General features: G+C 40.0%; 1 protein-coding gene across 4 annotated transcripts in view; it reads left to right on the forward strand.

Annotated features, from left to right (window-relative positions):
* LOC126457941 (zinc finger protein ubi-d4) overlaps window positions 1-27,160 on the forward strand; it is a 253,583-nt gene that overhangs the window by 46,454 nt on the left and 179,969 nt on the right. For all 4 annotated transcript variants that reach the window (XM_050094664.1, XM_050094665.1, XM_050094667.1 and 1 more), the window contains exon 3: window positions 13,934-14,193. In XM_050094664.1, the coding sequence (XP_049950621.1) occupies window positions 13,934-14,193 (260 nt within the window). The remainder of the gene's footprint in view (window positions 1-13,933; window positions 14,194-27,160) is intronic.

Below are 27,160 nucleotides of genomic sequence, written 5' to 3' on the forward strand. Positions count from 1 at the left end.
TATTAGAATACTGCAATTGTTAAAATTGAAGGTAATTTATAATGAACTAACTGCAACCATGAGGGTGGTTTGAAACGTTCTGGGAACGGAATAGAAAAAAAGTACTTACATCACTGAAACTTCTTTATTTTTCAATGTAGTCTCCTTGTAGATTAATGCATTTGGTCCAGCGACGTTCAGATGCCTGGATCCCATCTCTATCTGCAAAATAGTTGTCAACTCTGGTTATCAATTCTTCGTTTGAAGTGAATATTCGTCCACCAAGAAAAATTTTTAGTGTTGGGAAGAGATGGAAGTCTGACAGCCATATCAGGTGAATAAGGTGGGCATGGCAACAATTTCATACCTTAGTTCGTGTAATTTTGCCATGGCGGTGGCACATGTTTTGATGGAAGCTGACTTTCTTCCTTGCTAAACGTGGCCTTTTTTTTTTTTTTTGTATCTTTTATTGCAGTTTGTCCAGGAGGTTAGCATAGTATTCTCCTGCAATTGTTTGCCCAGTGGAGAGATAATCTACAAACAGAATCCCCTTCGCATCCCAGAACACTGATGCCATGACCCTTCTTGCCGAAGGAATTGTCTTTGCTTTCTTTGGTGCCAGAGGATCAGCATGTTTCCACTCCTTTGACTGTCTTTTTGTCTCAGGGGTATAGTAGTGCACCAAAGTTTCATCTGTGGTCACAAACTGATGCAAAAAATCTTGTTTGTTTCTCCTAAAACGGGCCAAACATTGTTCCGATATGTCCATTCTCATGCGTTTTTGATCCAGTGTCAAGAGTCGCGGCACCCATCTTACAGATAATTTTTTTCATTTCTAATTCTTCAGTTAAAATGTGATATACCCTTTCCGATGACATCTGGCAAGTGTGATCAATTTCACGCACTTTCAATCGGCGATCCTCAATGACCATTTTGTGCACTTTTTCAATGATTTCTGGAGTAGTGACACAATTTGCCGACCACTGCGCGAATCTTCATTTAAGCTTTCCCTACCAAATTTAAATTCATTTGTCCACTTGGCAACAGTTGAATATGAAGGAGCAGAGTCCCCCAGTGTATTCTGGAAATCAGCATGAATGTCCTTTGCTTTCATACCTTTCTTTATGGAGTACTTGATCACTGCTCAAATCTCGATTTTTTTATTTTTTTTTTTTTATTTTTTTTTTTTTTTTTTTTTTTTTCCCATCTTTGCAAATCACTAGGCAGGAACAACAGAACCACGTCACTGCCACAGTTCTATTCCAAGAGCACTGACATGGCATGTGTTTACGGGCAACAGTCCAATGAATATCACATGAACAAATCATTGCACTAGTGCTGACCTCTTGTGGTGATTCCGAGAACTTTCCAGACGACCTTTGTAGTTGCTTTTATAGCCATTTATTTTTCCATGATGACATTTTAAGATGCGAGGCAGCCCTTTTCTGTAAAACATAGTAAGTATAGCAGCAGTGTTCTAGATGTGTTACTAAGTGTAAAGATCATATTAATGTACACAAAAAAATGCATGTTGTGAGGCACAGGTTGTTGGGGTGGCGTGATGGGAAAGGGGTGCCACACACATCATTCTGTTACCCAGTAAACATTGTCATGGGCACTCTAGTTGTGACTGTAAGTGCTAGGAACTCTGCTGTCATGTCACATGATGATTTGGCCTAAGAGCTTAAGTAATTATTTGAATCAGGCCCATGGGTCAGCAAAGTTGCCCTAGCCTGATCTAGTATTTGTAGATCATATTTAAATATTTGAATACAGTGAACAATACCAGAGATGGTGAGCTGGTGCTAAACACATTATGGTTTAAAATGAACACACAATTTTGTAAGTGATATAATCAGTGTTTCTTGTGATACTATAAATTATGAACCACAAAGTAGTTTCACAGTGTATGCTTCTATTTTCACTGATTTGAAGCAAAAGTATATGACATTGGGCTCTCAGCCCATGTTGTCGTGAGATAATTGCTTGCAGTTCAATGTGTGTGTGTGTGTGTGTGTGTGTGTGTGTGTGTGTGTGTGTCTGCGTTCATTGTGGACAGTGTCGTCATCAGATGATATTATAGAAATTTTTCATCGAGCCACTTCCTGATTTCCTACATGCAAAGTGCAAGTGAACAAGGGCTATGTACTACCTTTCGTTCTTGATCATTGGAATGGGAAACCAATTCACAAAGATTCTCTGTGTTGTAGTGTTTAGAAAGACTTTCAGTGCTCGAGTTGACTACTTTGATAGTACACTTTGTTTATTTTCTGAGTATCAAATGTTTATCGTGTAACTATTTCTCTTTAGTCAGTCTACTGCGTCTTTGCAACTTTGCTAAATTTATTGATTTAAAAAATTCTTTTCTGAAGCTCTCAGGACTCTCTTATTTAAATTAACTTTCAAGAATTTCTTTTGAGTGACAGTGTTTTATATTTACATGAAATATGCATGCAGATTATTCTCCTACAGCTCTTATGACAATGTTTGGCCACTTGCGATCGATATAGAATTGATAGAGAGATAGAGAGAGAGAGAGAGAGAGAGAGAATATTAAATACAGGGACAAAAATAATATTTTGCATTATTAACAAACGTAATAATTTTATTGTTATTATTACTAATAATAATTAGGAATGATATTAATTAGATATTACATAACAAACTCGATAATAATAATTTGCATTATCAATAAAAGTAGTAATTTGCAGTAATAATGATAATAATATTAGCAATATTAACAGTAAGAGTAACTATAATAATAAATAATTTTTATTTATTAGTGTCAGAAGCATTTATGATGTATAAAATAGTGTACAATATTTACATGTCGTGTGTGTTTACAAAACAGAATAAATAATTGAGGCAATAAGAATCATAATCATTAGTTTAACACTTTTGAAGTCTTGTTGTGGTATTAGAAGTGTAAGCAGTAATGATAGAGGAGAGGACTGAAATGAAAGCGACAATGACTTCTAGGAAGGAAAAGACTGTGTTTTGAGGAAACTGCTTTCAGGCAAAGAGCGAGAAGACAGCGATGCTTCTTTTTGATTAATTGTAATGCTTCTTTTTGATTAATTGTATTCTATGATGGGGGTAATTTCATTGAAAAATGGTTAAGAGAAGTTATTGGAATGGATCTTAAATTTGTGATAATATCATTTGATATCATAGCAAATATGAAGTACAGAAGTTAGTCAGAAATATAGGAACACCCTAAATGCAGATACTAGCCAAGCCTGCATGTTGTGCTATTGTATTTGACAAAGAATGCTGCCTGTGCATTGTCCTCAGTATGTTGCAAGTGTCAGCTGTGTTCACAACAATGTTCTGTGTACTTGTGAGTGCATCAGTACATTGCAAGTGTCAGTCATGTTCAGAATAGTGTTCTGTGTGGTTGTGAGTTCATTATGATGGAGCTAAGTGAATCTGGATGTAGGAAAATTGTTGGTGCTCTTATGGTGGGTGCTTCTGTTTCTAAGGTAGCCAAAGAGTTTTCAAGAGGCATAGTATCTAAGATTTATACTGCATACAGGGAAAGTGGAAGAACATCATCCACTAAATCACAATACGAATTAAAGTGTGTGTTGAATGATGGTGGCAGACGGTCATTGTGACAAAAAATAAGGGGATGACAGCTGCAAAAGTCACTGCAGAACTGAAAGTTGCACTTGTGAATCTTGTCAGCACCGAAACAACAAAGGGAGCTCCATAGTGCAAATGGTACTGCTAGAACCACTCATTAATGATGCAAATGTTCTGTAACAGGAAAATGTGGTGCTGTAACCATAAAACCTGGGCTACGGAGCAGTGAAAGAAAGTCGTCTGATCAGATGAGCGTTGTTTCACACTGTTGCTAAGTTCCGGCCAAGTTTATGTACCATCATTGTGAGGACTCTGTGATGATTTGGACAGCCATATCATGATATTGCATGGCCCCCATAGTTCTGTGCCAGGTCACATTACTGCCAAGGATTGTGGGAGCATTTTGGCTGATCAGGTCCATCTCATGGTGCAGTGTTTGTTGTGCAGTGGTTACACAGTAGACCAAAATGGCAGGGCCCCTGCTCACACAGTTCACATTGTTGAGGACTGGTTTTGTGGGCATCGGATGATTTGTTGCACTTCTCCTGGCCATCACAGTCACAAGATCTCAGTTATTATTGAGCCTTTGTCGTGTACTGTTGAGACAGACGTGTGTGATAGCTATCCGTCTCCATCGTCATTATCTGAACATGATATTTCTTTGCACGAAGAATGATACAAGATTCCTGTGAAACCCCGCAAGTATTTGTACAGTCTGAGATTACTGGAAGCTGTTTTGAGTACCAGTGGTTGTTAGGTATGGCAATGTGTTGTGTTTATGGTGTTACTGTATTTTTGCCCACCTACTGCTTATTGGTTCAAAAGTACCTGATTATGATTTTTTTGAGGGGGGGGGGGGATTTGATAAGACATTTCGAGTTAGTTCATTCAGTGACTTTCGTAGTAGATGCAATGGAGTTTATACTTCAGCTAAAATAATTTTGTGGTTGACGCTTCAGCAAGTCGGGTGCTAGTGGCCAGCTGCCAGCTAATTGTAGTTCTATCTCAAGTATCACATGCTCGCAGTGTTGCATATTTTGTAGGTGTGCGTGGAACCTTATCCAGTGTGGTGGGCTGCACGATGGCAGTACTACCCATGTCAGTCACAGAGTTATTTTATTTGAGCCTTAGCAAAAAACTGTTTAATCTTGTTCTCCCTCTCTCTCTCAAAAAAAGAAGGGGAAAACCACACATACGTGTGCACATTCTCTTCACTCTTTTGAGCATATGTTTAGTTTTACATGTGTATTCTCTTTTTAGTACTGTATGTAGTGTGTGCAAAGTAACTTTTTGTTGTTGAAATTAGGGTGGGGAAGTGGATGCACATGATACTAGCCTGAGTACACTTGCATGACATGCTGTCCATAAAAAAAATATATCTATATGTAAAATAAAGGAAAGGTAACTGCTCACCTATAATTGACAGATGTGTGACATGCGGAAATTCACAACATAAGACTGTTTATACTATAGGCTGATTGAGCTGGTTTCCTCCAGTCAGAGCACTCAACATCATGCCAGAACCGTTCGCTGTTGCCAAATTGCCACAACAACTGGCCAGTTCATTTCCATTTCCTTGTCACACATTCTTTCTCGATGTGTTTGGATCCTTAATCAGGGGCCTGGCACTTTTATTTCACATTCTGTCACATGATGACACACACACAAAACAATTCTAATGAAATGCAGTAAACCTGTTTTATACACAGCAGTAACCAAACACTACTGGATACTTTGCTAATGAAATGCAGTAAACATGTTTTATACACAGCAGTAACCAAACACTACTGGATACTTCTGCACAAGACATGATTCAGTGTCCCATATACCATTATAGAGATCAGCTTACATTAGATAAGCTTCGCACAATGTTGCTTGAAGCTGAATTTTTACAGGCTGCAGTTTGTTGTTGCATTGGGATCATCACAATCATAAGTATAAACATTTATTTCCCCCAGTGTTGTGGCATAATGCAATGGTTAGTGTATAAACTTGACATGCACGAGGTCATAGGTTCGAATCTCATCAAACATAGCAATTTTCTTTTTAAATTTCTAAATCTAATCAAAGAATTTCATTATTATCTTTATTTATTTAATTGGTTTAAATATAATTTTCTATATTTTTGATTCCTTGCCATACCACTTTCATCACTGTATTGACTTTTTTGTATGCTCTGTTTTATTTTATTTTTCAATTTAAAAAAAAAATCCCTATCATTCTTTTTCTGTTTGGAATCTGCCTGTGTTGTCTATAATCCGCAACCAAGTGCCATCGATGACTCCCCATTGGTTTGTAATGTGGCAGCTCATATAGCCAGTGTCAGGATAGTTTCAGGTAACTAGTGATAGTGAGAAATTACGGTTTGCTTTTAGCGCTGAAACAGAATTTTTTCTGGATTGAGTTTGCTCATAGAGGTTAGCTTTAATTGCCCTGAATAGTATAATTGTGATTTTAGTTCTGCTGCAGAATGTTGGGCGCTGTTTTGGTTCAAATGGCTCTGAGCACTATGGGACTCAACAGGCGCTGTTTTCTCACGTACATTGCACATCATAAGGGTGTGGTTAGCTTAGGACATGAATTTAAATTCAAAACGCATCATCTGCCGCAGTTCAGTCATTGGTCACGTAAAATCAGCAACTGGTGGAGCATCTCTCATTTCCGACATACATCACGGTGACCGCTTTCAACATCGTTCTGCATTACACATTAACAGCATATGTGAAGTGACCCCACCAAGTTTGTGTGTCAGCCTGTTACAGAGCAGTAGCCAGCAACAAATATGGCAACACTCTAGCGGCAGGTGACAGATGTCAACTATCAAGTAATTTTAATCAGACTATAGCTTTCAAGCTCTGGTTCTTTCTCTAGTAGGAGTAAACACCTTCACACATGGCAGTGTGTGCTTCTAGAAAGAGCAAGAGCTCAAAAGTTTAGTATGAATAGTTTTCTGTTGTGTGTTTTACACATTATTCCATCCAGTCATTTCCATTGTTGTTAAATACATATTTATGTTTCACACCTCTACAGAAGCAGTAGTGATGCATGAAGTTAAAAACGCAAAAATGTGTGCATGATTTCTAAAAACAATGAAATACTACTATAAAATTTTATTAAAAACAGTATATTTTACTAGCTGAGGTGGGCAAGAAGTCAGTATGGTTCAACATCTATCAATTCCCAGCAGCCACTGTAAGGAGGGTTGAGTTCTATTGCATGCACTGTATGTACCTTTGATTATTTTGACATTTATTTACTGTAGATATTCAGCAATCATGTCACTGAGTAGTTGCTTTTTATATAGCAATCCAATTAAAATCATGAAAGCCAGTGTAGAGCCTTAAGTTACCTACTTATTGTTTCTTTATTTATTTTTCCTTGTTGCCTCATCACGTCCTTTGGCAAACATCTCAGCCTTATTTCTTTTACTCACCTAGTGTCAATAACTGTTTTAAGAATTTTAAACTTTGTATTTTAGTGTTCTTAAGAATGATAGAGCAGTTTCATTTCTAATTTTGTGGCTGTGTGTCCCCATTCACAGAGAGAGGAGGTGGGATGGTTGTTTCTGACTTCTCAGGCTAATTTTGTTCACTCGGCCATATGAGCTGTGGTGTCACTGGGTAGCTGCAGCAGTGTTGCTGCCAAAGGAACAGCTTTGTTATTAATGTCTTGCTCTCTGTTTTACTTACGTTGTTTCAGTATCATCTTCTTGATTGTGATATCACCTTAAAAATACTATAACGGGATGTTTTTCTTATTTTATTATTTTCTATATGAATTTGCTTATATATCAGAATCTGCTATTTTAAAGTGACTGACAATGTGAGGAAAATAGCTTTGTCAGGCTACGTTTGGATTGAAGTGGTGTAATGGAAACTTTAGTTACTCAGGTACATATAAAATTTCCTGAAGTCATATATATTTAATAAAATGAACTTTGGTATTTAAATAAAATAGTTAAGAGATGTGATTAGTCGGACATCAACAAGAAGGAATTTTCTATGGACTGTGTTGGGTTTTATAACTTTGAGTGAGTGAATTTTTTTGTGTTATCACTATAATTTAATTAAGAATGAACTTGCGAATTGTGATTATGTTTCTGCATCAGCTGCAGAATACTTCAGAAGAAATGATATCCCCCTGCAGGTCCAGGGGTTAGAATAGGCTCAAGGTATTCCTAACGTAAGAGGTGACTAAAAGGAGTCTCCCACTTGTCGGCATAATACAGTATGGCCTCTTTTAGGGTTTGACCTCCATATGTCCAAAATTTTCCAAAGTGTGGGCCATTTGGGGAGGACATCTTATGCGGTGCACATTGTATCCCTTGTGCGTTATGATCATTTTGTCTATTGATAGTCTGCTGTACTCTTTTGCCCCATGACAATATGGGATTTCCACACACCCAGTACCTAGCATGGTAGCCAGTCCATCATGTACCATCTTGGTCATAGCCCCAATACCACAGGGATCGCACTGCTGATGCCTGAGCTGCAGACCCCCCACGTAATGCAGTGAGTAGATGCCTGTCTACTTGTGGCATCAGAACTCTGGCAATGGCCATTGTGCCAAGTGGCCAGTGCTGTGGCTGGGTGGCACTCATGGATAGAGCCCCTGGTCGGAGTGGGTGGCATTAGGGTGGTGACCCACAATGAAGTGGACCAAGTCAGCTCTTGTTGGTGACCAAATGGCTCCAGCAGTCTCTAAGAAGGGCAAGGTGGAGTATAATGCAGCGATTTGTGATCCTAAATTCTTCCCCTCCTTAGCTACCCAATAGGAGGAATGTAGCACTATGGAAAACAGACAGCCTTATTCACATCACTATTTAGTCTGCAGCAGAACAGATGGGGACTGCTTTCTGGCTACAGAGCCTCTATTTTGTGTTGAAAACCTGGAGGACATGGTACAGGGGATTATCTTCCATCGAAACCTTCTCTTACAGTCTGACAACAAGCTCTGCGCCAGTTTAGAATGGCGATGTGTTCATTTCATCCAGTGTCTCTATAGGGGCAAAAAGGCAGTAGAGTTGCTATTGGTGCCTTCATCTTGGCCTTTGAGGGTAATTCATTGCCTGAAAAGGTCAAGGTGCTGGCAGACCCATGTGACGTAAAACCATACATCCCTCCCCCTATGCGGAGGTTTAAGTGTTGGAAATTTGGGCCCATGTCTTCCCACTGCAATTCCAGCACCACATATCGAGACTACGGACATCCACTGCTGTGTCAGCTGTGGAGAGCACAACACCCTTTGCTTGTCAGACTACATGGTACTCCAAAAGGAGCAATAAAATTATGGAGTAAAAGACCCTGGACCAGCTGACTTATCAAAAGACTAAACAGAAATATGAACGGTTGCACCATATGTTCTCGACATCTATGAAAGCTGCAGCTATGTTGACATCACCCTCACTGGCGATGGTAGTCTCCTCGCCTCTGCCTTGTACAGTGGCCTCTCAGGGCTGCCCGAATACATCCGCACTCTTGATGGTTGGGGGCACCTCTTTTTCTGGTGCTCCCAAAGCACCTACTTTTGGAGCACACACCCCCTTCCTCCCCCTCACCAAATGCCGAGGACATCAGTCCCCTCCCCCAGCTAGAGAAGTGACAGCCTCCTCTGGCTCCTCTTGCATGGAAGGTCTCCATCAATGCAGAAGGGGCACTCCCCAGTGGTTGAAGGAGCCACAAGCTGATGGATGAAGGGCTTCACGGTCTTCGTCAATGCCCGATCTTCGTCAGTGCCCGATCTTCGTCAGTGCCCGATCTTCGTCAGTGCCCGATCTTCGTCAGTGCCCGATCTTCGTCAGTGCCCGATCTTCGTCAGTGCCCGATCTTCGTCAGTGCCCGATCTTCGTCAGTGCCCGATCTTCGTCAGTGCCTGAAGTCCACCCAACAAGGCGCTGAAGAGAAGAGCAAGAGTAAGCATATCAAGAAGTAGTTTGCCAAGAAACAGGGAACTCCAGTAGCCCAAGCACCATCAGTTCTGTGTCTGAGGACGGGTGTGAGATTTTAGCGTCCCTCAAGGAACTGGATCTTGTCGATGTCTCAGCTGCAATGGAAATGGATACAAATACTCATCCAGTGGCAGCAGGTGATCCTGAGGTGTAAACTACCTCCTTGGTCACTTAATGCCTTCCCAAACAACAGAAAGTGTTATCCTCCAGTGGAAATGCGCCAATTTTTTCTCCACCTGGCTGAGTTATGACAACTTTTCAGCATTACACCTGCTTTTTGCATTGCCTTTGGTTTCCGGCAATGCAGGCCCCTGGCCTTCGTACCTATTGTGGGTATTACAAAAATCGTAGTGACAGTAGCAGGCTGTCCTATGGAGTCTGTATTTATGTCCATACCTCTGGATATAGCACACTTTTGCCCCTTCAGGCACCTTTTGAAGCTTTGGCTATCAGGTTGAGGACAATGCAGGGTATTACCATCTGCAAAATCTACCTTCCTCCAGGTGATGAAGTATCACAGCATGCGTTGGCTGCGCTAATGCCCCACCTCAACCCACCTTTTCTACTTCTGGATGGTTTTATTGCCCATAACCCTTTGTGGGGCAGATCCAAAGTTGCTGGTTGTGGAAAGGATGTCAAGAGTCTACTAACTCAACTTGACCACCGCCTCCTGAATACAGGTGCCTCCACTCGTTTCAGTGTGGCACATGTCACATACTCAGCCACTGATCTCTCCATTTGCAGTCCTGGCATTCTACCATCTCTCCACTGGAGAGCTCACGATGTCTTGTGTGGTAATGAGCACTTTCTGCTCTTCCTGTCCCTTCCCGGCATCACTCATCTGGATGCTTGCCCAGGTGGACTCTTACCAGGGCTGACTGGGACACTTTCACCTCCGCTACCACCATTGAATTGCTGTTGCATGGCAGCATCGATGACATGATCCAGACGACCACTACTAACATTGTTGCTGCTGCTGAATCGGCAGTCTCTTGTTCCTAAACTTGCGCCTGGTGGAAGACAGTGTCTTGGTGGTCACTGGAAATCACTGCAGCCATTATAGACCATGGGGGGGGGGGGGGGGGCTCCAACATCGTAAGTGCCACCAGTCCCTGGTGCACGTCATTGCCTTCAAACAGCTCTGTGCCCAAGTCTGTCAACTCGTCAATACGTCTCCACCATTAGAACACGAACATCTTCCCAGGTTTGGAACAGGCTCCGAAGCCTTAATGGGTATTGGTCCACTGCAGGTATACCTGGAATTTCCACAAATGAAGCTATATACACCGACACAGATGCAGTCGCAAAGCATCTTGCCGAGCATAATGCTCAGCCCTCTGCATTTGAGAATTACCGCCCTGCCTTTCATCTCCTAAAACAGTGGGTGGAATGACAACACCTGTCGTTCGCTCCACACCACCCGAAGCCATACAATGCTCCTTCAGTGAATGGGAATTTCTCAGTGCCCTTGCCGATTGTCCTGACAAGTCACCTGGACCAGACCGCATTCATTCCCACATGATTAAATATCTGTCAGTGGATTACCATCACCGCATCCTTGCCATCTTCAACCTTATCTGGAGTGATGGCGACTTTTCGTCGCAACAGTGAGAAAGTATCATTGTTCCAGTGTTAAAACCTGGTAAGAGCCTGCTAGATGTGCATAGCTATCATCCTATCAGTCTCACCAACATTCTGTGCAAGCTGCTCGAACTTATGGTGAGCTGTCGACTGTGTCGTCTCCTTGAGCCTCGGGGCCTTCTGGCTCTGTCCCAGGGTGGTTTTAGCAAAGGTCGCTCCACCACTGACAACTTGGTCTACCTGGAATTCGCCATCTAAAAAGCCTTTTCCTGGCATCAACACCCTATTCCCGTCTTTTTTGACATGATGAAAGTCTATGATACCACTTGGTGAGACCACACCCTCGGTACTCTGCATGAGTGGGGTCTCCAGGGCCCGCTCCAGATTTTATACAGAATTTTTTGTCGCTCCACACTTTCAGAGTTCTCATTTTTGCTTCACACAGTGTACTGGTTGTTACCTATCTCATTTCTTCATAACTGAACAATTATGGAATCTTACGCGGTATATTGTGGTAGGACCACACTCTCACCCCGTGTTTTTGAATGAGAATAATACGAGTAGTTCCAGCACAATTTCAGCAAGACTTATTTTTTTTAGTAGCTGCTGAAATATTACACACTGTAGATCTCGTTTGTCTAGGGGTTCTCGAAGTTTTACCTGAAAAATAATCATTCCAACAAGCATGGCCTGGGTTTTCTTCTTGTTTGAAATAAACACTACCGGATCTGAAATACTTTCAGCTAAAAATTATATTTATTCATACCTTTTGTTAGTAACTACACCATTTTCATTATGAACATTGATACTCTAAATGCATTATACTGCACTTGTCACATAAACACGTCCATCTCCCTCCAATATAGACAAAAAAGTGGCAGGCAATCCAACATGTGCCCGGAAGTTGCAGACATTCCTGCATTCTAGATTCTTTGGTCTAGTGACCTTAATAAACTCCAAAGGTACATATAAATAAATACATATAAATATACAGCATTTAACATCTCAAACGAATCCATTATTTAGCATTAAAGAAAATATTCATAATTAAATAAATTAAACACATTTTCTGGCAACATCATGAAATTATCTTAACTCTTTACTATGGGCATCGTACTTTTCGCATGAGATAAACTACATACTACAGTGGAGACTGGTCTTTGATCGGTCTTATGCCATAAAGTTTTCAGGATATGGGATACTGAATGGCAGACCCTTAATACTCTGAATAAACTGCATGCTATCAAGGAGACAATGAATGTATGGCAGTCATCCATTTGAGCCACTCACGTGGAGTCTGTTGTCCTTTGCTGGCTCTGCATCAGCCATACTAGGCTGACTCATGGTCACCTCCTCCGTCACGAGGACCCACATGAGAGGCGCTGTGGTTCCCACATGACTATCATCCACGTCTTGGTGGACTGCCCAGTTTTAACTGTTCCACGATGGACTTTAAACTTTCCCGCCACACTGCCAACAGTTTTGGGAGAATACTTCAGTGGCTGATGTAGTTTTACATTTTATTCATGGGGGGGGGGGGGTTCCTATCACACAATCTGAGTGTTGTCTGGCCTTCTCTCCTAGGCCTTCACCCTTCCTCCATTTTAACTCTTCCTTGTTCTATCTTTGCTGTTTGTTTGGCTTGGTATTCGTCTTTTCCCATCTGTATTCCTCTAGTGTTGTCATTTAGGCTGGAGATTTTAGTGTGGTGCAGAGTGGCTGTTTATTCTCTTTTCTTCTTGCAATCAGCCAGCCCAGGCCATCTGCCTTCTACCACTTTTTCCCCTTTTAGTACACGTTCTCTCCTTTTGTCTTGCCTCTTTCATTTTCTCTTTCAGTGGTGTTCCCAGTTAGTTTTCCAACTTTTTTACTTCCCAGACTCTTTTGGGCAATGATTTTACTCCACGATGTGTTTGAATTTGGAAAAAGGGACTAATGACCCTGTAGTTTGGTCCCTTTCTCTCCAAACAAACCAGCCAACCAACCAACATACAAATGATAATTTGTGCCAGACTGGGACTCGAACTTGGATTTCCCGCTTGTTACGGGCAGATGCCTAAAGGACTTTGGCTATCTGAACACACTTCCAGGAGTGACTCAAATCTCCATTTGTTCTGGTATCTACTCTCCCTTGTGCTAAAATTGTATTATGTGGTTCCCTCTCAGGGTGAGACGCTGTTTTCCCTCGTCATTTCCCTGCTATGGCATGAAATACTGCAGTGCAGTGTCTAGGATTCTGCATTGATGATCAACGGGCAGTCAAAAATGGACTTTCATATTGTGATTATGGTTCTGGATCAGCAGTAGAATATTTCAAAACCGATGAAAATTTTTATCGGACCAGGGCTCAAGCACGGATTTGCTGCTTGTCGCAGGCGGATGCTATTTGAAATTTGGGCCAGTCCTGGAAGTGTGCTCGGATAGCACAAGTGGTTAAGTAATTAGTTCTGGCTTTCCTTACTTGGTGAGATAATCTGCTTCTTGTGATAGATTTGCCTAGAACTTGATGGTTGCAATATACTGCCTAATTCAGTTGTATGCTGTCTTAACACTCTCAAGACAGAACCTGAATCTTGAGGGATGACTTTTAATTTATTACTACTTTACTAAATCTGTTTACAACACATTATGCAGACAGTACCCATATATATTACTGAATGTACTTGTAAAATTATATCATTGCATGGCGCTCATTTGTGTAGATATGAGGTCTGGTCTATGGCCATGAACCAGTGCTAGAATTTGACTCAGGCCCATCTCATAAGTGTTAAGTTTAATGTTCATAATTTCTTTTACTAAGACATTTATCATATTCCTCACTTTTGCATTTGTTTTTGACAGGCGTTGCACAGAATCACTCAAATTTGTTTATGAGCTCCCGTGAACGAATGCCTGGCCTTGTAGAAGGCCAGATTTACACATATCCCTCAAAACGTTGGCGGAAAAAGCGGCGGCAATATCTTATGAATTTTATGCAACCTCGTCGAAAAGAGGTTGACCCAGAGGCAGACTTACACACTATAAGCACTGTTGAGAATCCAGCAGTTTGCAACAATGAAGACAGCAAGGAAAGTGTCAGCTTAAAAGATGAAGTAGTGAAGGTAAGACAGAAACCTTATTTCTTCCTGATCAGCAAAATGCTGGCAATATTTTTAAGACAAATTAAAAAAAAAAATTGTTCATTTAGTATGCATGGTCCGGGTTTGCTCTCTTGGAATTTTTCATATATGTTGTTTATTTCTTGCCCTCTTCATCTGTAATACCTTAACCTGCTTTTAATATGTGTCAATGATAAAAATAATACATGGGACTGCTGATGTTTATATGCTGTGATAGTATGACTATTCAATAGATTCGTTACCGTAAAAGTTTACTTCGAAGTAGCTGCCCATTCATTTTCCAGAAACAGTAAGGTGTATAATTAACAACCTTGAGGCATAATTTCCTTTCTTGTTGTGTACACCTCTTTTGACTTCTAATTTACATGATCGATGTTAATATTCTTTTTTTAATTTTTAAAATCCCCAATTTAGTTCATAGCTATTTTGTACAAACTTTGTGAGCAGAAAAAATAATTTGTGGCATATCTCGCTCAGGCTCCATCTCCCCACCCTTAGGTCTCTCTTTTATCTTGGTAGATAGTGACATGAGGTGGCATGACGTAGACCTGCATAAGATCTCAGGAGGGGGCAGCATTGGAATGCTGCTAATATGTAGCGATGGGTGGCAGTAGTAGTGGCTGCTGGACATGACCTGAATTCATAGAATGATTGCCACAGTAGTGGAAGTGGTGGCTCCGAGGGTGAAGCTAATTGTGATGGTGGCAAATTTGTCTGCACACATTAGCCGCTGAACAGAGTGGCAACTGTGTACTTAGTATTAAGCAGCTTGGGTTTCTTCCAGGATAGCTGTAATATGTGTAGGCCAAACAACAGTGAATCTGCATGTATGGTGCTGGGCATGCTCCTACAGCTTCAACATCAGGATAAGCGAAAGTGAGTGGTGCTGTTTCTACACTGTGCTTTTTGCACCTTTTGTCATGGATCTATATGTACTCACTAGGGGAGATCCCCAGTGGTGTCATCAACTTTTTGAAACTATCTACATGGTGATGTAGCTTAAGATCCCAGTTATCACACCCTGCAGGCATTCACCCGGGTGAGGCCTTGTTTGTGAGTAATTTATGAAAAAAAAAAAATTTAGAATTTTGTGTAATGCTCAATAACATGAAAAAAGGAGCATCCCATTGACAGGTGGTGAAACAGAGAGGACAAGGTCTTCCTGCGTAGAAGGTCATGGGTTTGAATCTTGCTAGGTACTTTAAATTTTTCTTTATTTTTAATTTTTTATCAGGACGACTTTAATCGGTATTTTTATTCAATTGGTTGGTTTCAATCTATTTTTTCATTTCTATTCCTTTGTCACACTATTTTAATCATCATATCAACTTCTTCAGTTGCTGTCATTCTTCTTCTTGTCATTGTTTTTCCACTTGAAATCTTTGTTCATGTGATTTTAATTAATTTTATGAATTAATTTTAACTTAATTTTTTGCTTATATCATTCTACTTTTTTCATCCATGTTATTGCATACATTATTTCTATTCCTTATTTTGCTTGAATTTCGTTTCAGTTATAATTCTTTCCTTCATTTAAACCTTCATCTACATTATTTTGTCCATAGAGTTGTAAGAATGTATGTTACAGTTTAAATGTTTGTATGTCAGTTACCATAAAAATGCACTTCTTGTAGCGAAAAATACATTTATGACACCACTGCACAGTCAGTGTGAATAGATTATGTCAGCTTCTGTTATAGTTAATAGATTAGCATTTTCAAGTATTTAAATATTACAACAGATAAAATTAGACAATGGAAAATCCAGGATGGAATGTAACAGTACTATGAAAAGGACAGTTGCTACTCACCATATATCGGAAATGCTGAGTCGCAGGTAGGCACAACAAAAAGACTGTCACAAAATAAGCTTTTGGCCAACAAGGCCTTTGTCAAAAATAGCATGCGCACGCGTACACACACACACACACACACACACACACACACACACACACACACACACACACACACACTCTTACGCAAATGCAACTCACACACACATGACCACAATCTCTTGCAGCTGACGCCAGACTTCATTATATTGTGATAACAGGTAAACGTGATTAAATTCACATTCACAAAGATTCCAGAGGAAAAAATATGATGTAAAGAAAAGCTGAGAACAAATAAGAGAGTTGATATGATGATTATAATGACATGACACAGGAACAGAAATAAAAAATTACATTTAAACCAATTAAATGAAGAAAAATAATGATCATAGTCATTTTGATAAAGATTTAAAAATAAAAAATTTATAGTGCCTGAAAAGATTCGAACTTAAGACCTGCACATGAAGGCTGTACTCTATTCATTACACCATGCAATCAGTCAACAAAATACTACTATCTGAATGGTACTGAGTCTCATATAAAATTCTGTATTTTTGTTTTTGTCAACTACTCACAAATGAGGACTCACTAGGTTCAATGACTGCAGGGTGTGATACCTGGGACCTTATCCTACATCACTGTATAGATGGTTTAAAAAAGGCGTTCTTACCCCTGGGGATATCTCATTGTCGAACAGTGAGTGCTGCTTCCACTGTGTCCTTTACATTGCCTTAGACATGAATTCTTTAAAGATGCACACCATATGTTCTGCCACATCATTTGACTGGTGGTAAAAGGCAGGGCACTAACCAGTGTTTGATGTCATTGTGACTGCATAAATATTCATATTATACATACATAAATGATCTGAAGGATAAGTTGAATAACTATCTTCAACTAGAACTGATGACTGATGTACGGAGAAGTGTCGTCCTTGAGTGACTGTAAGAGGATACAAGAAGACGTTGGTAGATTTGGTGTGATGCTTGTCAGCTTGCTCTAAATGTGGGAAAATGCACATTAATGGAGATGAGTAGGAGAAACAATCCTGTAGTGTCAAATAAAGTATTAGTGGTGTGCTACTTCACTGAAACCTCTATTGAATATCTAGGCTAAATGTTGCTAACTGATGTGAAATGGATCGAGCATGTAAGGTCAGGTGTAGGTATGGGAAATGATTGACTTTAGTTTATTGAGAGAATTCTAGGAAAGTGTAGTCCCTCAGTAAAAAGGACCACATACAGAACACATCTGTGACCCACTCTTGAGTACTGCTCAAGTGTTTGGGAGCCCTACCAAGTTGGATGAAAGGGATATGCCGAAGCAGTTCAGTGGTGTGCTGCTAGATTTATTACCACTATACTGAGTCAATGTGCAAGTATTACAGGAAAGCTCTGTGAACTCAAATGGAAATCCCTGGGGGGAGGAGGGGGGGGGGGGTTATTTTCACAAAACCCTGTTGAGAAAGTTTAGAACGGGTAAACAGACTGTAGAACAATCCTGCCGCTACCAACATACATCTTGCGTAAGGACTACAAAGACAAGATCAGAGAAACCAGGACTCACGTGGAAGCATTTAGATAGTCATTTTTTCTTTGCTACATTTGAGTGAAATAAGAAAGGAAATGAATATCAGTGGTGCAGGGTAGGCCACTTTCAACAACTATAGTTTCATATTTCACTGTACCCTCTTTTCTTTCTTTTTAAACACATCATCTGATGGTGGCTTGGTATTAACTCAAAACTGGTAATGATGTCATATGTGACGCTGGAACATACAATGGAGAAAAAAAGGGGAAAAAAATGATATGGCAAGTCTTCAGTTGCAAACATCTTTGTTACAGCTGCTATTGTGGCTTCAAAAGCAAAGGATTTCATTGGTTCAACAGCATGGAATTCAGATAACATGTTAACTCTGTTTCTGCTACAAACTTGCCTACCATAGACTGTGCCAAGAGCGGTGTCATTATGGCCTAACCCAGCTTACTGTGCTGGGACCCTTTCGTCTACAACCACTTACTGCCTGCTGTATTACCTGTCCTGGCCTCCTGGCTGTGTGCTGAATATTTCAGCCATAGCTTGCCAGATAAATGCTGTATAATCCCTTCATCCACTCACTCCACTTCATCTGTGCTCTTGGTGCATTCTAGCACTACTCACAGACAATTCACAAGTGGAATGAATTCCTTGCTGGAGCACACTTCTGATACATCTGAATACATTTTTGAGTACATAAATAAAATTGATTGTTCTCTGGCCTGGCAAACTTCAAAACCAAAACTCAATTTTTTTTAATACAAATTCTTTCCTTTACATGGAATAATTTGATCACACTGTGTGTGTGTGTGTGTGTGTGTGTGTGTGTGTGTGTGTCAGTCAACTGTCAACTGATGCTATGTACGCTGTGTATTTACTTTGAGCATGGAATAGATATTGCTGCTGATGAAGAATCTGGTCTGTCTGTTGCTAGCACACTTTTTTTTTTTTTTTCCATCTGGAAAGATGCTTCAAGTTTGGAATCTTTAAGCTTTTGAATTCTTTTTAACTTTGAATACTTTTTACAGTACTCACTATGTATTTTCAGTCCTTCCTTGCATCCCTAGGAATGTTTCACTGCCAAAAAATTGGGATATCTGATATAACTGTTGTGGTCACATTGGAATAATTCTGTAACATTGTGTGTAGTTTTTGTTGAACTGTCAGAATTAATCCTGAATATTTACATCACTTTTGAAACACCACATCTGTTTTTTACCAGTATATTTCATAATTACATATTGAGAGGTGCTTCAGACTCAGAAACTTGAAGCATTTGAATACTTGTTTCAACATACAGTATCAATTCCTTTTCTAGCCTTGTAGAACTGTGTGCAGAGATTTATATAGATTCTGTTGATAGGCATTACCTGAGTTAGTGTTATTAGTAACTCTCATGTGTGTTCCATGTAGTGTTAATGTATTTTGTATAAAACAAACACTCCTCGGGCATGTCTTCATACTGCGCGACCAGTGATTCATGAGCTCCACTGTGGATGACTTTGTGAAATACACTGTAGTTGCATGTTATTATGTTGTGGAGCAGACAGAATGAAGGATCACCTCCTCAGTTTGTGGATCTATGAATGAGGGAAGTGCATGAACATAATCCTGTGACCTAGCTTCCCCTGTGCTTCTAAGTCCCACCCCACCCCACCCCCTCCCCCCACCCTACTACAACACCGGAACACATTTTATCACTTACTACGGCTCTGTTGCACTTAGATTTGACCACCTCCTTTTTGATGTTTGATGTTAACTTACAATATCCACTCAAAGATGACAGGTGTCAGCACTAGAGTGGAGGTGGCAAAGGTGGAAGCATTTCTGAAATGAAATGGCTAAGTTTGTAAGCTGTTTGTGTGCCACCATGGTTAAAGTATACCCTGTGTGACAAACTGGCACTGAGGAAACTGTGGTTCAACACAGGCCGTAGATGAAAGGGGTGAACGACGGCTGCAGACATGCGTGTGGGTATAGACATTGAGCAACTGACTCCCCAGGTGAGACAAGGGACTACCAACAGTTTCTCCTCAATGACTGTTCAGCAAATGTTGCTTCCTATGGGCCTCAGCAGCAGGCACCTGGTACAAGCACCGATGCTAACTGCTGTTCATCAGTGATGAAGGCTGGAATTTGCACACCAGTAGTGGGGGTGGGTGACCAGTAAGTGATGACAGGTGCCTTTTTTTGGATGGATCGTATTTTACACTCAAAAATCAGTGTGAAATGTGTGAAAGCAAACACCTTGTAACAATTGTTGGAAGGGTCCCGGCCAGAGGGGAGGGTGCATTATGGTATGAGGAATGTTTTTGTGGCATTCAGTGGGTGATCCTGTCATTCTGGAATGCACAGTGAATCAACAAAAGTATGCATCTATCCATGGGCACCATGTCCACTGCTACACACAATTTGTTTTTCCTCAGCACGACAACATCTAGCAGCAGGTCAATGTAATGTGTCACACAGCTCATAATGTATGTGCGTAGTTCAAAGAGCTTAAGGATCAGTTTACTGTACTCCTCTGGCCAGCAAACTTGCCCAATTTAAACCCAATTGAGAATCTGTGTGGCCACCTCAATTGAGCTGTTTGCGCCATTGATATTCATCTGAGAATCGTAGTGGAGCTGTCCACAGTACTGGAGTCAGCATGGCTATCCCTATCGTACCTTCCAGAATTTCATTGACTCTCTTCTTGCAATGGTCTGCAGTGCAAAAGTGGTTATTCAAACGTTTGACAGGTGATCGCAGTAATGTGACTGGATGGTGTGTATTGTGGTACCCGAAACACCAGATCTGTTCATTTGCCAATGAATCTTTCATCTGAAAGAACTATTTGAATATGTTTTGCACTCATTGTATCTATTTTTTTTTTCGTTACTTTTGATATGGGCTTTGGTCTGGTACTGACAAAGTTAAAAATGGTGCCTTTTTCCCTCTCTATATATGTACTCTATAAATGTATATCTGTATCTTGTCTTTTTTTTTTCTTTCCTTTTCTCAAATAATTTATTCAGGAGTGTCAAGTAATTTCAACTATCAATTTTAGTTGTCGATGATTAATAATGCTTCTTTGCATGATAAGACTTGAAACAGGATACAACATATAATGGTATGTTGCAAATTTTGCCTTGGTATCTGGATTCTTGGCCTACTTTGTTTTGTGGGGACCACAGATCGACACATTAGTGCATGTTTCTTTGGATGTTCACTCACAATAACATCTGGAAAATGCCTTCCTGTAAATCATAGAGGACTTTTGTCATCGAAGTGCCTACCTTAGCCTGCTTTTCTTCATTCTGTTGCATATTTTTCAACTATTTCTGTAATGAGAGGTAGGTGAAACTCTGGAAGTGCTGTTTTTCTCACCCTATAATCAACCTGTGGAGAGCATGAGCATTTAAAATGCTCTAATCCAGAAAACACACACACACACACACACACACACACACACACACACACACACACACACACACAAACAAACAAACAAAATGTTTCTCATACCGTTTGACAGTCTAATGCATTAATCGTAGTGAGCTCAGTAGTATGTCACAATGGTAAACTGCACTCATACTTGAATTGTAATTTACAATACTTAGGATTTATTGATATTTTTGCCAATATTTCTGTCAGTATTCTCTGTTTGAACCATTTGTGTGGTGTTCCATGTTGTCAAAATCCACACTTTTATCACACCACCTGATAGGAGTCTTTTTGTCAGTTGTCATAAACTCAGTTTCTTCCCATTTCAATTAGCTCTACAGTTTTGTGTGTTGTGCCTGTTACGAATAGTGTCACATGCAGTTGTTCAGTGGTAGTGAAGCAGAGGAATCGGTCTGGCTGGAATACCATTGTCAACGTACAGAGTAGGTGCTTGTTCCAAATAATGTCTCAGGAGTGTTGCCACTCGCCAGTTCTCTCTAAGTTTTGGAACCCAATTTCTGTTGCCATGCCAGCATATGAAATGAATTCTAAAATGTTCCACTGTGACAGTCACACAGTACACGTCTTTATTCGTAACCTACTTCACTTGAATGCAACAAACTGTTTAAAAGATAATTAGCTTTTGAACAACAAGAGACTTTTGTCAATGCAAAGCTTCTGTTATAGATGAATGTGCTGTGAAACATTGAACAAACTTCACCAACAGAATTCCTACACAGTTTTCATTAAAGAGTAGCATTTTTAAAAGAAAAGCAAAATACTCTTGGGACATAATTTCATTGAAGCCTGGAATGATACAAGAATATTGATGGACCAATAATCATTTATTGACAACTTTTTAACCTCAGCCATTATAATACAAATAGCAATTAAACAGTAAATACAGCGATCAGTTTTTGAAAATATAATGTAATTGGATAAATAAAAGAATCTACTCACCAAGTGGCAAACAGGAGAACACACACACAAAAGGTATTACATATCCAAGCTTTTGGAGCAAGTTGTTTCTTCCTCTGGCAGAAGGATTGAAGGAGAGGAAGGATCAGGGAAAATGACTGGTGAGGTTTAGGAAAAGGAGTAGAGTTCAGAGAAGTCACCCAGAAACCAGGGTCAGAGGAGACTTACTTTATGGGATGAGAAGGAAAGACTGATTGTTAGGGACTGCGCCAGATGAGATTTGAAAAACTGAGAGCTTGAAGATGGAAGATAGGCACTATGCAAGACAGAAAATACTGCTAAAACAGTGTGCACGAATTAATAAGAGAGAAAAGTTAAGTGCATAGTATGTATAGAGGTGGGAGGAGCAAAGAAAGTGGTAGTCATGCCAATGTAAATAGTCAAGCAGCATTTACATAACAGCTGGTATACAAAGTGTCCATTTCACAGGTGGCTCTCCCTTTGATAGTACACGTTTTGCCAGTTACAGGGCTGGAATAAATGGTGGTAGGAGGTTGCATAGGGCAAGTTTTGCAATGGGGATGGTCACCGGGGTGGAAGCCATAGGGTAGGGAGATGGGTGCAGAAGGAACATAGGGTCTGACAAGGATGGTGCGGAGATTGGGATGGTCATGAAAAGCTATTCTAGCTGTGGTGGGCAAAATTTCAGATAGAATGGACCTCATTTTCAGGGTATGATTTTAGGAAATCATGGCCTTGTCAAAGTAGCTGATTAATACATTCAAGACCAGGATAATATGACTTGCTACATGAGAGACGTGACGCTGTCATGCTGGAGAGTGCCACTGTTAATCTACGAGATTGATTCCTTATTCAGCTTGCATTTAGCATGAATCTCTCACCCAGTGCAAAGTCCTGAGTGAATGGAAGAAAGTGCAGATGACTCCTGTATATGAGAAGCGAAAAGAGTGGACCTGCAAAAATTACAGACTAACGTCCGTAGCATCTGTCTGCTTCAGAATCCTAGAATATATTCTGAGTTCAAATATAATAAATTTCCTTGGTGTTCAAGAATAAGAACAGTTTTGGAAAGGAGTGGTCACGTGAAACTCAGCTTGCCCTTTTCTCACACGATGTACTGCACCTATGGATGGAGGGCAACAGGCAGATTCCATATTTCCAGATTCCAAAAAGCATTAGACATGGCACCCCATGTAGATTGGTAATGAAGGACGAACATATGGAACAGGATCCCCGATATGAGTGTGGCTTGAAGACTTCTTAAGTAATAGCACCCAGTATGTTGCCTTCGACAGTGAGTGTTCATCAGAGACAAGGATATCATCAGGAGCGTCCCAGGGAAGTGTGATGGGGCCACTATTATTTTCTATGAATAAAAATGATCTGTTGGAAAGGATGGGCAGCAATCTGCAGTTTTTTGCTGGTGATGTGATATATCAGAAGGTGTCGAAGATGAATGAGTGTAGGATGATACAAAATTACTTGGATAAAATTAATATGATGAATGGCAGGTGGCTCTAATTGTAGAAACTTGTAAGTTACTGCAGATGAGTAGGAAAAACAAGCCCGAAATGTTTCAATACAGCATTAGTAGTGTCCTGCTTGATACTGTCACATCAGTTAAATACCTGTGTGGAACTTATGCAAAGCGATGTGAAATGGAATGAGCATGTGATGATTGAGGTAGGGAAGGATGGTGGACTTGAATTTATTGGGAGAATTCTAGGAAAGTATGTTTCACCTGAAAAGGAGACCACTTATAGCATGCTAGTGTGACCTGTTCTTGAGTACTGCTCGAGTGTTTGGGATCAGCACCAGGTCGGATTAAAGGAAGACATCGAAGCGATTCAGAGGGAGGCTACTAGACTTGTTACTAATAGGTTCAAACAACATGCAGGTGTTATGGTGATGCTTCAGGAACTGAAATGGGAATCCCTGGAGGGAAGGCGACATTGTTTTCAAATAACACTATTAAAAAAATTTAGACAATCGGCATTTGAAGCTGCAGAAATACGCTACTGCCACCTACAAACACTTCAAGATAAGATCAAAGAAATTAGAGTTCATTAGGAGGCATACAGACAGTTATTTTTTCCTCCTCCTATCTGTGAGTGGAAAAGGAAAGAAAACGACTAATAGTGGCACAGGGTACACTCCACCACTCACTGTAAGGTGACTTGCAGAGTATGTATGCCGATTTCGATGTAGATGCAAAAGATCAGTACAAATTACAAAATTATTTAGAAGAGATATCTGTATGGTGCGAAATGTGGCAATTGACTGTACAAAATAAAAAGTAAGAGCACCTCCATACAAGTACTAAGAATCCATTACATTTCAATCAAAAGATAAAAAAATACAAATTTAAAAATTATTGATTCAACTAAATGCCTAGAGAGTGCAATTACATACTACTTAAATGGAATCATCACATAGAAAATGTTGTGTGGAAGGTGAACCAAAGACTGTATTTTGTTGTTTTGGGTAACCTAGAGTATTATGCAGATTTTATCATTAATATAACAGAAGTCATTGATCTCATAAATTAGATGCTGGAAAAGTGGCAAGATTTTATCATCCCAAACATGTGGCTAAGCTTTCCATCAACTCAAGGTCACAATCAAATCTACACCATGTCTTGTCACACATGCTCTTGGGGAAATACAGATTTTTGCAAGAGATGCATCAAGGCAGCTGATAGTTGGGAACGTTAAATGGGTTATGTCCCAAAGATACTAACAGGGATACAATAAAATTATGGAGAACAGAGAAAATTGTATAAATCTGCACTGAAAGTAAACAGGGTGGAAAATGAGAATGAAAATTAACGCAGAGAGACCAAATTACTTTCACATAAAGGGTGCATACGTGGACGACGAAAAAAAAGGTCCGGATTTTTCCCGGAATTGAACTGTAGAAGTTATCAGTCCTTTGAATGGTTATGGTTTTATACATCAGTGTAGAGTTTCCTAGCACTTTAGTAAAACTCAGGGAACAAAACCCGGTTTGGGAAGATGTCTGACGTGCAGCAACATGTACCCTGTATTTTTGTATTACAGAATTATAAATTCGAATTCCACCAAACACCGTATGTTACTTTCCGAAGCACTGAAATCGAGATTGCGATAGCTCACGTCACGTGATCACGCCAGCCGACATCAGCGGATATTCAGAACATAGGACACGTGATGTAGTCAGCCAATAGCAACATCAGTGTTAAGTAGCGCAGATACACAAATAGGAAAAGTTAATGGTGTAAAGTAATATACGTAGTGTTGGTACAAGAAAATAAAAGCTTCCACATTCAATGTTGCCCCTTTTTGCTCGTGTTACACTTTAAGATACATCACACAAATGTGCCAGTAAAATTTTTAAGAACAACATAAATGTCAGATTTTCTGAGCACGAAATTATTCTGAATCATCGTACTCAAAGAGCTGATTTTTTAAATGAGAGTTAAACGCTCTGTGATTTAAGAAATTCATTGTACATTCTCACACATAGTTCATCTTGGTAAAAGGAAATTTACTTTGAAAGTAACGCTTTTCAAACCACCATTCGGAATATTTTCCCACGACTGTTAGAAATATGTTCGTTTCAGCAGTTCCAACAGAGCGCCAGATTAACAGGCGCCAGCGCGCTTGCGCAGCTACGACGACGCAGGAAGCCCATAATTCGTACAAATCAGAGGATACACCAGGAGCATCCGAATTTCGTGAACCATACGAAAATGGATAATTCGGCTTAAAGTGAACATCCGTATGTCCAGATCTGGATGTAAATTTTCTTGGAGTACCGGTACTGTATTATCTCATGTTTGGTTTTTTATTATGGCACAATACCATATGTGCTAGAAGATGAAAACGTGCACTTGAAATGCAGCGAACAGTTGAAACTAGCCAATGGTGTGGAATTAAACACTTCGTTTCAAATAAATCGAATGCCTGAGCGGAAAAGATTAATAAAAGCCAAATTTTTTTAGAAACCGACAAAAATAACTTAATTGTTCTGTGAGGCAATTAATACTTGACTGTCAGAAAGGTGGAAATAAAATAAAAACTGAAACTAACAACTTAGCCTTCCGTAATTATGTGAATGTATTTTAATTCACTTGATAGCGCCCGGCAACAGAAATCTGTTTTTGTTTTCATTTGACGTGAGAGCAATAAACGAAGAGGAAACATCAAAATCACTAAACGTAAATACGGGTAAAGTAGAGACTGCCCACTTCCCCACTACGACGCAGACTACTGCTCTGTGTATGTCCCTGATCTACGATATTTCCGAACCGGGGCAATAATTAATAGATAGTGCCCGCCGCTCCCTCCAGCGTTCGAGGTACGACGCCAAAAGTTAAATCGACTTTCCAAAAAACGTTCATTTTGTAGAGCACATCTTTCTGAAGAGTCTGGTACGTGAAACAAATGTCTTAGAGGAAATGTAAGACGTTATTTGGTCTCAAAGTGTGTCAAAGTGCAGTGCCACGCAACTACCCACAGCATTCTTGTATCGCACGTCACTGTATTTCGTGTATTTCGCTCTATCGCTTTCAAATGAGTACACTTTGTAATGGATGCCATCAAACTTTATTCAGGACAGTAGACATGAAAATGTCCTGTGGTGCCTCTCCTGCTCCAAGTCGGCCGTTTTGACATCTTGTCCCTCTTAAAAAAGAAACTCGCAGTTAATACTAGATGGGATTACTTGTAACCAGAGAACAAGAACTCTTCAGAAAATCTGCACTCTTTATTGCCTGTTAGCTAATAAGTTGCTGTTTTATGTGGCATAAAATTAAACATAGGATACATGAAACCAGTCAAGACAAGAGACAAGCAAGACGGTACACATTTCTTCAATCCTTAAGTCCTAGCAAATTTTTCTCCCTAATCTTGCTACGGCTTTACATAGCGTGCTTTCCTTTCTGAGAAAGAATCTATTACCTCGTGAAAGTTCGTCAAATGGTTTGCTGCACGAAAAAACGAAATGTTGTGTAATACTGAAAAAGCTGTTAATACAAATAGTACCCAAGGCTGGTGTGGTTTCTCGATCTGATTACGTGTACTTCGTCACTGTGTGCTAGATAAAACGAAATAGGGATGTCTAATATTGCAGGAGTTGCAATACACACCAAATAAAGGAGACTGTTTTGGAACAAATGGTCATTTTTATGGGACATGATTTAAGAAGTACGAATACCAAATGCATATTAGGCCTACTACA

Source organism: Schistocerca serialis, chromosome 2 (assembly GCF_023864345.2).
Source record: "Schistocerca serialis cubense isolate TAMUIC-IGC-003099 chromosome 2, iqSchSeri2.2, whole genome shotgun sequence".
Lineage (NCBI taxonomy): Eukaryota > Metazoa > Arthropoda > Insecta > Orthoptera > Acrididae > Schistocerca > Schistocerca serialis.